This window comes from Astyanax mexicanus, chromosome 18, assembly GCF_023375975.1.
Source record: "Astyanax mexicanus isolate ESR-SI-001 chromosome 18, AstMex3_surface, whole genome shotgun sequence".
NCBI lineage: Eukaryota > Metazoa > Chordata > Actinopteri > Characiformes > Acestrorhamphidae > Astyanax > Astyanax mexicanus.
Genome location: NC_064425.1, coordinates 17,302,478 through 17,315,803, shown reverse-complemented (window position 1 = coordinate 17,315,803; position 13,326 = coordinate 17,302,478). Strand labels below are relative to the sequence as shown.

Below are 13,326 nucleotides of genomic sequence, written 5' to 3'. Positions count from 1 at the left end.
CGCAGCCACCTGTACTGGAGCTGTACTAGACATCCCACTGCCTGCTCTGGGCTGTATGTACAAAGCATTTAGTGCATCTTAAAGATTATAAGAATATCATTGAACAGTTACTTTATTACAGTAATTTAGTTCCAAATATAAAACTCATATAGATTTATTACACAGAGTTTACACAGAGTAATGTATTTTATGGCTTATAGCAGACATCCCAAGTTGCAAAAGTTGATTTCAGGGAGATTACCCTACCATAATTATATGTGACTCGAGGGCATCAGGGAGCCACTACCGAAATGCGGGAGACTCCCGCAGCTTCAGGGAGACTTGGTTTGTCTGTTATAGCCAATACAAGACTTTACATCAGTGTCTTATACTGCCCACACTGCCAAAAGTAATATAATATTATAATATTAATAATCATTTTCTGAGGTACTGACATATTTTGACCAAACGTTTGACAGGAACTGTACCTCAAACCTGCTTTACCAAAGAATACTATTGCAGCACCTTTTTCAAAATAAAGAGCATCCCTTTTAATGAAATGCAATTGACGATTCTAAGTAGCCAACAGAAGTCCAGCAAAACTATATGCTTCCATGTTTGTTCTTGTTTTAAATACTTTCCAGTAATCATTAAATCAAAATATGTAAAGATAGCAGGGAGCTAGCATCTGCTGCTAGAGTAAACAGTGAAGGTGTGGGCTTTTATTGATTTCTTTTTTCAGGAGTCTGACAGAAGCTTTTTATTTGTCAGTTTATTGTTTAAATTTTACATTCCTCTTTAAACTGTTAAAAAAAATGACTGTGGAACAGAAAAAAAATAATAAGCTGACATTTTAGTAGTAAAATGCATGTTAAAAAGTTGTACTATGTATTTTATAAAAGCACTATTACACCGATCATATGTTTTTTTTTTTTTGTTTGTTTAATGTGCGCTCCTAGGTACACTACATTCATTAGTACATTATTTTCAAACTTGGCCAGCCTGTCCTGTTAAACAGCCAACAGTCAAGTCTAGTCTATATTTATAAGGAACTTTTGAGACCTGGCTGGTGTTATCACAAAGCAGCTTAACAGAGACCTAGGACCAAGCCCAAAAGCACAAGCCAATGGTGAAAGTGACATGAAGAACTCCCTCAGAGGGAGAGGTAAATACAAGACTTAAAAGATTAACTTACCCTCATCTCATTGACACCAGAATTGACACCTAGAAGATTTCTCCAAAGCTATAGAGATTTGATAAAAATACTAAAATAGTCACTTCTATACTTCTTTCAGAATGTTTTTTTTTCAGATGGCATTAGATGGCAAAAAAATCTGATCTGATCATTCTACATAACTGACAAAGGATTAATTCAATTCAATTCAATTTTATTTATATAGCGCTTTTTACAACAAAGGTTGTCACAAAGCCGCTTTACAGGAAAAACAGGTCCACGCCTCTTATGAGCAGCACCACAGAGATGCCAATTTTATGGTGACACAGTGGCAAGGAAAAACTCCCTTTAAGAGGAAGAAACCTTGGAAGGAACCAAGACTCAGTCCGAGGAACCCATCCTACTCGGGTTGACCCGCTCAGTACAAACAAACAACAAACAAATAACAGAACAAAAACAGTACAGAGAATTAATGTGAACTATGGCTAATATAACAGGTACTAATTTATGAATATAAGAATGTGATGGGCACAAAGTATAGAGCTATGGCTAATACAGAAACAGATACTGAGTGTGTTAATGGTAATCAGTGCAGGGTTGCAGAGCCAGAGAACAACACAGCGGGCAGTGGAGAGCCAGGCTGGGAACATCAGGAACAGGGCATCTCCATACATGTAAAAGAGATAGATAGAGAAAACAGAAAGGAAAGGAAGAGAAAAAAAAGCAGAAGTTAGAAGGGTTGTGAAATAATTCTGACAGAAGGACAGGGCTGATTCCTGAAAGCTGGAACCACAGACGGACACATCCAGGAAGACCGGCCGGCCAGGCGTCTCAGCACATGTGAGAAAGATAGAGAGAAAGACCACAGGCCACATTCAGCCACAAACTCTTGAGAAGTTTAAAGTTTGAGAAAAAATAACATGCTTATCAACCATTGTGATTTGTTAGTATTTTTTAATGTGCCCTTGCTTAGCTATGATAAAAAAAACTACAGCTAAAAGCAAGAATACTGAATGTAAACACAAAAGTTCAGTTAGGAATAAAAGTAAAAACAATCCCCAGTACCTATACATTTGAATAATACAGGAAAATTAAATTTACAGTGCCAATTATTTTATTGTGTATGTAAATGGCACATCCTTTATCTAGGTTAGAAGACTGGCTTATATTTTTTAGTTTAATTATATTTTTTCAATTGATAGGCAAATTTGTTTATTTGTAAAGTGCTAGATAATTTTATAAAAGTTTGTTCATTTTGAGTGGCTACTTGGTCTTACCTTTGACATTTTCTCGTACAATTTATTTGTTGAATATTTTTGTAAATGTGTTTTAAAATATATAGGATGATGAATTTTACTTGAGTTTTGTTTACAACATTGCCCTGGTCTGTTAAGGAATGTTGGCTCCATTCCTCATAAAGTTCCAGTAGTGGACTGGAAAAAATGACTGGCACACTTGGAAATAACAACTGAAATGGATCACTTCCTGTAACCACACGTTTCTTACAGCACTGTACTGGAACTCTGGACCATTTTTTTTTTGAGACATCATCTCCATAACTCAATTCTTCCAGCTACTCTTCTGAGATCTCTTCACAGTTGTTTTATTGGATTTTGATCTGTATTACTGGTCACTGTAGAACTCACCAGTGCTTTTTTTATGAATGCTTTGGTTTGGTTCGCTGCTGGAAGACACATGACTCTGAAAGAAACCCAGCATTCTGACCCTGGTCTGTGCAGTGCGCTCCAACATTCTATGGTAGTCTTGAGATTTAACAATGCCATGCATTCAGGCATCCAGTACCAGAAGCGAATTTTGACACAGTGGCAGTTTGTGGGTTTAAATTATGTAACAATCTAAAATGAGACAAAAATGGAGACTTGTCATTGGACAATGCCGATATTGAGGAAAAAAATTCTAGATGAGGACTGTTTCTTTACAAAAACTTGCATTTCTGTGTAAGATCAAGTTAAAAACCATTTACTCAAATACTTTGAGTATTTTTTATATCCATTTATGCTGGTAGAGCCAACATAAAAACAACCACACTGATAAGATAATTAAACTTTATTTGTTTAGTTTTTGAAGTAGGATAGGTTGCACCATATCAAAAATAACTAAGAGCCAGACTATCTTTCCAAACATATTAGTCATACATTATTCAAAACATTGTATTCAAAATAAAAAAAATACAAAAATACAGAACAATTAACATTTATTTAATTGTTGAATTTTATTTTGTAGCGCAAAAATGGCAGCAGGAAATAAGAGTGAACAATACCACAGCTTGCAGCAGATTGTATAGAATAAACATTTTCTTTAAAACATTTCTCATGAAAATTGTAATTATTTTTTCTGCATTTCCTATGTGCACCATGAGACCTGGAACTTTATGTGAAAGAAAGCCTTATATTTCCTAGCCACATAATCAACTAACATAAAAAAATATATATTCTACAAATAGTCCTAGTTCAAATTAAGCGCTCCAACTAACAGGACAGCCCACTATATATTAATGTGAGGGGTGGTGTTTACTTCATTCGCATTATACATGTAAGTGTTAGGTTTGACATGTATAGTTTCAGTTTCAGTGATACTCGAAGTGCCAAATACAAATCAGTCTGGAGCTCAAGAAGAACTGCTTACAAATGTGTAAATGCCTCCTAAAGATCTTGTTTATAAAACAGTCCACCACCTCTTACAATATGTAAAAATGGATCACATTTGTGTGTGGCTCAGGTTGTGACAGATCTCTTGAATAGTAGACTTTTATCAATCTTCTAATTGTTGGTTCTCACTGTCACACTGCCACTGGCATTTGTTGTAGCATCACTAAATTCCATTGGTAAATTCATTTGCAGTCCAATCAGTTTGATAATGCAGTTATCAAATTAGCAATGCAGTGATGCACCATATTATACCATTATTTTCATTCAGTTGCAGCAGTAAGATTGCAGGTGAATCCTGCCAAGGAAGAACCACTTTTGGTTCTGTGAAGAACTATGGGCTGCAGAACTTCCTGAGAACGGTTTGTCTGCTTATGTAATAATGATCATATTGACCTCCTAAATTTTACAAACTACAAAAAAAGGGTTAATGAATGTCAAAAAATGTGAAAATTGTGTAAATATGTTTTAAGAAGACATTTCTTCGTAAGAACATTTGAATAGGATAACATGTCTGTAAAGGTGATTTGTGAAAGCCTTGATTAAAAAAAAGGTTCTTTACCAGTTTAAAGGCTTATCACACTCAAAGATCTTTATTAGAATTACGATTCTTTATAGAACCAAAAGTGGCACCTTTGTTTTTAAGATTGCAGCTGGCAAATAATAAAACATGTAATTGAATTAAGGAATGAAAGAGAGAACATTCATAGTGATGTTGGTGTTAAAAAAATACATTTAATATGAGAAAATGTAGAATTAGAAACAGTACTACACATAGGCAGAGTGAGAACAGTTTAGCCTAAGTGTAGATCAGTGCATTGGATGTAGTCTGGTGTTTTCAACAGCTTGGTGTACTTCAGTTCAGACGAAGGTTAGTTTTTAAAGCTTTGAAGATATGAACAATATGTGATTGATATTAAAAATCTATAAAACTAGTACAATTACAAACAAGTGCTCCCAGTATTTAGCTGCACGTTGCTTATAGCCCCTTTCATAATGCGGTTGCAGACCCTCTTTAACATAAGAAAACAAAGTAAAATGGAATAAAAAAGTATAAATTGCCATGTTAGAGGTAGTTTGCTTTTCAAGCAGATTAATAAAACAATATTTATCCAGTAAAGTGAGTCCAATATACATCATTTACAGGTTTGTAAGTACTGATGAAAAGCAGGAGATGCTCCATTGGAGATGCTTCATTACAATAAGGAGTACAGATCTGGGTCTGAATGCCTACCCAGAGCAACTTAAAGAGTTCATTTTTTGTAAAGTTTCAACTAAATTCTTTAGAAAAGTCTCGGCTTTCTCTTCTTTGTAGACCTCACAGACTGGACATGGCGGCCTCTTGTCCTGCATCTTGAGAGACAGAAATACAAAACAGTCAGCACAGTTTTATGTCATATGACTAGATAGCATTAGGTAAAACTGCATTTCTGGAGAGATATTACTCAATAAACTCATTAAGGCAGAATCTGGTAATAAGTGAGGAACTGACTGAGTTGTGTTAATGCAGAGGCCACCCTATGATGCAGTTTGTTGCATAGTTTATCTTGCAGAATGATAAACATATTGTAGAACCTGGGCATACATTTACCACATTTACACCTCGTCGCGATTAGTTTCTGAATTGTATTTGGGTGCGATTATAACCACATGTATTTACACTTGGCAGTCAAATGCATCTCTGGTTAGTCAAATAGAAAACGAACTGCTGTGTGGGATAGAATATGAAAATATGCTATCTGCTAACTACCTGGTTATTATGACTGAGGTTTAATCTGCATTTTGATGGGTTTCGGTTTTCAGTGTGTTCACATTGCCTTTACGTGTTTTGAATGCTTTGGATGTGTATCAGTTTAAATGCATCATGAGTGTTTACACTTGCATATTTATGTGTCTGATTCAGATGTAATCTTGATACTGAAATTAAATGTATGTGAATCCTTTGAAATGTTATGTTGGTGAATAAATTTGTCATAAAATATAATCTGATCTTCACCATGACATTCCAAAGGGTTCACAAACTTTTTTTGCCACCATAAATAGAGCCTTTTAGTGCGACTGAAAGAAATGCTTTCAATACAGCCTCTTCAGAACATTTCAGGGAAGCATCTGTTATTTGTCTCGGTCAAAACACAATGAAAATCTGTTTCTGTGGAGAGGCCACTCCAAAGAAATGCTCTCCATATTATTCTGTAGATAAACTTTTTGATAAACTTAAAAATTCATTCCTCTTAATGAATGTAAGGTGGTCGGGCCCTGAGGTTGTAAAGCAGGCCCCTATCATGGCGTTTCCTCCACCATACTTTACACTTGGGATGATGTTTTACGCATATCCACTTTGTGCAGAGCAAACTCAAACACTCATGTATGAGTGTTTTTTTATCAGTCAAATTTCCTTTCGTCCACACATCCAAACTAGGAAGATGCCAGGTATGCTAATACTTGACTCTTATTAGCTTTTTGAGGTCATTAACACAAGGGTTCACACACCTTTTCAACTAGAACTATGAGGTTTTTATGGTTGTTCTTAGTAAAGACTGTGATCATAATTTTATTTATGTACTTATTTTAGGTAGGTATTAGCTTAGAAATATAGCTTGTTTACAGCATGTTCTTCTTGAATGACATTTTTTTGTAGTATTTTACTATATTGTAACTGATTTACATAACTTACAAGGCAGAATCTTTGAATCACTGTTTTGTGAGTCTCATCAAAATATAGTTTCATTTACAAAAAACATGTAAAACATTTTTAATCTGTGACATTTAAAAAAAACATATAAATCAGGAATCAAGTTGATTTACTTTCACATCCATAGTGGTACATTTGCGTGCTTTAAGATTACAGGAAATGCATTTGCAATATATTTTATAAGTAAAGTTAAACATTTCAAAGCTTTTGGCTGAATAAATCATGAGATGTCCCTTTTCATAACCCCCCCCCCCCTTTTTATTTTATTTTTCTCCCTAAATTCCCTTCCCCTTCTTTAATATTTCACTTTATCTCTTATTCTTGTATTATGTCTGCTAATATTTCTGCTAATTTCCCTCTTTTCTGTCATCTCTAATGCAAATCATTGATCAATAATTACCTACTATGCAGTAAGTTTGCATTTTCTTATAAATGCACAATGTTTTAAGAAAACACAAAATAAGAAACAAATATGAGGGCAAGCCATGGATAACAAAGGGGATTGCAAATGCATGTAAAAAGAAAAATATATTATATAAAAGATTTATAAAACAAAGAACAAATGAAGCAGAATACAAATATAAGAGGTACAAAAACAAATTAATAAGTATTATGAGATTTAGTAAGAAGGATTACTATCAGAAAGTATTAGAGCAGTGTAGGAGCAACATGCAAGGAATATGGAAAGTTCTTAATAGCATAATTAGAAAAGGTTCTGGGAAAACAAGCAACCCTAATTACTTTGTAAAAGGAAACCATACACTTATAAATAAAGCAGAAGATATCGCTAATGGATTTAATGATTATTTTGTTAACATAGGATATAACTTAGCAAAAGAGATTGTGGAGCCTAGAAACAAGGATGGGATAGAATATGATATTATTACTAAAAACCCTCACTCCATTTTTTTAGGGGCACTGATGAAAAAGAAATACTTGAAATTGTAAACAAATGTAAAAATAAAACATCTGCTGACTAGAATAACATTGATATGTCACTGGTGAAAAATATAATAGAATGCATAGTGAAACCTTTTACACATATTTGCAATCAGTCCCTTCAAACAGGCATATTTCCTAACAAAATGAAAACAGCTCAAGTTATTCCTATCTATAAATGTGGAGACAGACATAAATTCTCTAATTATAGACCAATTTCTCTTCTATCCCAGTTTTCAAAAATTTTAGAAAAACTATTTGTCCACAGGCTTGAACACTTTATAGAAAAGCATAATCTATTGAGTGATCATCAATATGGTTTTAGAGAACATAGGTCCACCTCGATGGCAGTGATGCAATTAGTAGAAGAAATAGCTACAGCAATAGATAAGAAGGAATATACTGTTGGAGTATTTATAGACCTAAAAAAGGCATGACACTATTGATCATGATATATTGTTAAAGAAACTGGAAAGATATGGAGTGAGAGGTGTAGCATATTCATGGCTTAAAAGTTATCTAGGAAATAGATACCAATATGTGCAAATAGGCAATAGTAAATCGGATTTATTGAAGGTCACTTGTGGGATTCCTCAAGGTTCAGTGTTAGGACCCAAATTGTTCACATTGTATGTAAATGACATTTGTAAAGTATCAAAACTATTAAAAATTTTATTATTTGCTGATGATACAAACTTATATTGTTCTGGGGAGAAATTGGAATGGCTTCTGAATACAGTCGAAAGAGAATTGAGTACTTTAAAAGAGATGGTTTGATATCAATAAGCTATCGTTGAATTTAGGTAAAACAAAGTTTATAATATTTGGTAACAGAAAAATCAGAAATGAAGCTAAACTTAGGATAGATGATGTTGAAATTGAAAGAGTATATGAAAATAAATTTCTGGGTGTGATAATTGATCATAAATTATGTTGGAAACCACATATAAATAATGTAAAAACTAAAATCTCTAAAACCATTGCAATACTGTATAAAACCAAACATATTTTGAATCAAAAATCATTATTTATACTGTACTGTTCTTTCATAGTTCCATACATGACCTATTGTGTGGAAGTATGGGGAAACGTATATAAAACTAACACGCATCAAATTTTCATGCTACAGAAAAAAGCAATACGAATTATTAACCAAGCAGACTTCTATGAATCAACAAACAAATTATTTATTAATTTATGGGCCCTAAAATTCACTGATCTAGTTGACTTACACATTGCACAGATAATGTATAGAGTGCAAAACAATTCGCTTCCTGACTGTATTCAGAAGCTATTTGAATTGAGAGAGAATAAGTATGCTGAGAGCTGAGAGCAACAAGTATGTTTAAAAAAATAAGAGCAAGAACAAATATAAAAAATAGATGTGTATCAGTCAGGGGGGTCACTTTGTGGAATGGTTTTAACAATGAATTGAAAATGTGTAGTTCACTCAGCAAATTTAAAAAAACTTACAAGAGAAAAGTAGTAAACTCCTATAAACATGAACAGTGATTATATATGGAATGTGTGGCATAGTGAGATTTTTTTTTTCTTTCTCTTCTTTTTTCTTTTATTTTATTTTTTATTTTATTTTGACTCATTTTGTGTTTTTGATTTGCAAAATAATGGAATATAGAATGTGAGATAATGTAAAAAGGATAGGCAAAAATAAGCCAAAGCTTCAGCCTATACCTTTTCGGTTCATATTTGTGTTGTTGATATGCTTATTAACAGAAAACTTTTCTGTTTATGTGTATGTATATGTGTTTTCAACCGAAATAAACATGACTAAACTAAAAAAAAAAAAAGAAAAAAAAAAAAAATCTTTTATTCTTTTATTATGTCTGCTAATATTTCTGCTAATTTTCCTCTTTTCTGTTATCTCTAATGCAAATCATTGATCAATAATTACCTACTATGCAGTAAGTTTGCATTTTCTTATAAATGGATTGATTACACTGGAATTTCTAATAGAACACAACCACCAATTAAAAAGTCAACACAAAGCAACCACCCCTAGATGTTTTGACAGTGATGAATCTGAACACGGAAGCAGCACTCACCACCACACCCTGCAAAATATGTAGTGTTGAGTTCCTCACCTAGATTAGAAGCAGTAACTGTGATTACATTTGCAATTTTAACAGATAAGTCTGTGCCAAATACACCATTTAGAAAGTCATTCCTGTTGACTGGGTTTTTCCAACACATAAGATGGCAGGTGTGTAATAAAGTTTGTTGCGTGTGATACAGTCATTGTTCACTTGTTATTCATCTGTTTTGCATTACAACAATATCAGGTCACTAGTATTTAATGTTTATGTTTCACAGTGAATGACTATTTCATATGTAAGAATTTACACAATGAGCATGATTTACAGGAGAGAGAAAAAAAACTTGTAAACTTTCAATAGAAGTCAATGTAAAAAGAGTTTGTCTGTTCAAATTTATATAGTACACTAAAAATCGACAAAAATGGAGATACGTGTTTTTCATAGGACAGCGACGATATTAACCTTGCACACAAGAATAATACAATGCACCATGTGCATGAGTGTAAAAATCTTAATACATGCTCAAGTTTATTTTTAATTTGTCCTGATCTAACAGTCACACTTATATGGTGTCTTTCTAGACACACAAGGACACTTTACATCCCATTTTAAACACAACCATTTACACTCATCACTTATTCACACACATCAGTAAGGAGTTGACAGTACAATGTGCAAACCCTGTCCTTGTTCACGTATACATACTTACACCCCCCACACACACCAAGCCAACCAATTTTCTGGCCAGGAAGGGACTTGAACTCAAGACCCCTGCACTAGGAGGGCGAACGTGTTAACCACTAAGCCACCATGCTTAGCCTAGCAAAGCAACAGAGGCAGAGCAAGACACAAGGGGTATTAATACTTGACTCTAATTAGCTTTTTGATGTTATTAACACAACACATACTTTTGCAACTAGAACTATTAGGGTTTCTATGGTTGTTCTCAGTGAAGACATGAATGATCGCTATTTTATTTATGTAATTAATTTTAGGTACATTATATTTATCAGTATCCTTGACTTGGATAAAAACTGGTCACGTTTTATGACAAATGTATGCAGAAAACTATGAAATGCCAAGGGATCCACTTTTTATTATTTCTTAACCACCTTAAATAGAGTCTTTCAGTACATTGTGCTCGCAAAGAAATAATTCAATACAGGCTCTTCAGAACATCGCAGGGAAGCATCTGTTAGTTGTTAGTCTCTGTGTCTAAACACAATGGAAATCTGTTTCTGTGGAGTGTTTACTGAAATGACTCATTTTTATACTATGCATTAAATCACACATTTGGACTTAAATATTAAAGATTGGAATTTGGTGTACATAAGCATAGCTCCTCTGGTGAAATAAAGCCCGTTTACAACATGTTCCTCTTGAATAATACTGTAAGACTATTTGTTCCTATATTGTATTTGATTCTTATTTTGATACCGATACTAGTCCCAATCCGATACTTTGGCAATGCTGTAAAATATAAAAAGATAAAACACATCCAAATTGTCCCTTAAAGTTTTTTAAAATAAATATTAAACTATTATTCAAACATCAATATTAAAACCTACTATTTTCATCACAAAATAAGTAAAAAATTGAACAAAAATGATTTCTATTTAAATATGCACATTTTCCTAAATAAACAAACTAAAAAATGATCTATAAAATCATAAATTACACAGATATATCCCCTTTACAAATATCTGAGTACACTGAGGCTACTCAGTAAAAAAACTAAATTTAAAAATTATAGTTAAAAAAATTATAATTCAAATGTATTATTTAAAATTCAATTCAGTTCAATTCAATTTATTGTCATTATACTGATACAGGCTAGATCTCCAGTGCAGACAAAAACAGTGCAAGACAGAGCATACAGTGCACAGACTATAAGTACAGAGGACGAGTGCAAGACAAAACACACAGTGTATGGGCAATTAGTACAAGGGACACAGACAATAGACACAATAAATATTAGTTTATTTATGTGTGATAAGTTTCTGTTAAGGTAAGATTGGACTGCAGTTGTGACAGCGGTACATTGTATACAGTCCATATGTGTATAATAAGTAGAGGTAGGCCAGATTGATTAAAGTGCAGAGTGCATAAATACAGTCTCTGTGCTGGAGCAAGTTACGCTTTAACCTATGTATTAATATGTAAACTACGTAAATGTTTTTCTTTGAAGTTGTGAAAAATACTAGTCCTGCTTAAATTTTATAAACATTTCCTAACCTTTAAACACTCACAATATGCAAATCAGTAAATCAATAATACTTCCCTCGCTTGTAAAGTTCAACCATTCGTGCCTCACAGCTATCAGACGCACACTGCTGCTGCTGTAGCTCAGCCCAATCAGCTCCCTCACACGCCCCGCCCCTAAACCCATACATCACCCAGTGCCCTTCCCAAACTTCTATTCACATTTTTTAGAATTTTTCGAATTTGAGCTGAGGGGTGACACACACACAGACATGGAGGGAGAGGAGTGTGTTAGTAGTGCTTTGGTTGTACTGTCCAAAACCGCTCAGTGGGAAATAAAGAAAAGTTCTACCTCATTCTAAAACCCGGCTATTTTCCACCACCGCTGCTACTCATTTGCATATATGCGAATATGCGAAGCAAAGCTTAATCTTAGCATTACTTTACTGTTTATTTATATGATATAGATCCAGTGATCTGGATCTTTTCCAACCCTTTGGAAAATTTGTGATGATTTCCAATCATATGATTAGATCGGGGACATCCCTAATGCGCTGTCATAAAAAAAAATACACAGAATTATTATTTCATGTGAGAAAGCAGCATCTGTTACTTATCCACCACAAGATTTCCCTCGACTACTCCAATGAGATTTCCCTCAACTACACCAATGAGCCAAAACATTATGACTTGGAGATGAAGTCAACAGCAATATAACAGCAGCACATCACAGAATCTAGCAGGCAGATAGCCAGTGTCCACAAACTCCAGGGGATTTGATAAACTGAGCTTAAGTTAAATCCTTGTGAGTGAACAAAACAGAGATGGTATTACTGGAAATCTTGTGCGTGTGACTGTTTTGGAAATTCATACAATTAATATCATACAACACAAAAGATTTCTACATTTTCTAAAGATTTCTAAATGAAGTAAGGGAACGATTGCGATGCTCCTAGGCTCGAGGCTTCTGCCATCTTCAGTTATCATGCTTTTGTACTTAAATCAGCAGCCAATCAGATTGCATCACATTAATTTCATTCCAAATTTTTTATATTACCCAAATGGAAACGCTACAAATAGTCATACTAGAAATATAAATCAAAGTTTTATTACAAACATTATTTAAGTATTTACTCCAAATTTACAATATATATATTTTCAAATAAAACAAAGTGTTACTGTTTTCTTGTATGTTCTTGAAGCAACATTTTTCTGCTGATTTTGTAATCTTGTCATCAGATCTTTATTATAAATCCATGCTGGTTTATGCAATACATTCATCAGTTTCCATTTCCATCCACCTATATTAATATCGCAGTGTGTTTGAGTTAAATACAGCCCTGAACATAAATATTTAAAGGTTATTTATATGCAGTTTCAAGGTAAACTAAAGATGCACAATGTGTCGACTTGCTGACTGAAGCAAATCACACACATACAACAAACTGCCCTTTGGTCTGGAGGTAAAATAACTACTCTACAGTATTTGACTTTTTGCCATATGTCTTTTAAAGGGTCACTGTGTAAAAATGTCAATTGCTAAATGTGACTTTGCCTCTTTCAACTTTGTTGGCAGCATGCTTCAAAAAAACAAAAAAAGTCAGTTTCCCCTCTGACTAC

The 13,326-nt window shown here is 33.7% G+C and overlaps 1 protein-coding gene across 2 annotated transcripts in view; it reads right to left on the bottom strand.

Moving 5' to 3' along the window:
• Positions 1 to 4,534: 4,534 nt before the first annotated feature.
• Positions 4,535 to 13,326, bottom strand: part of il15l (interleukin 15, like) — a 33,490-nt gene continuing 24,698 nt past the window's right edge. For both annotated transcript variants that reach the window (XM_049467299.1, XM_049467300.1), the window contains exon 5: positions 4,535 to 5,172. In XM_049467299.1, coding sequence (XP_049323256.1) covers positions 5,050 to 5,172 — 123 coding nt within the window. In that variant the 3' untranslated portion in view covers positions 4,535 to 5,049. The remainder of the gene's footprint in view (positions 5,173 to 13,326) is intronic.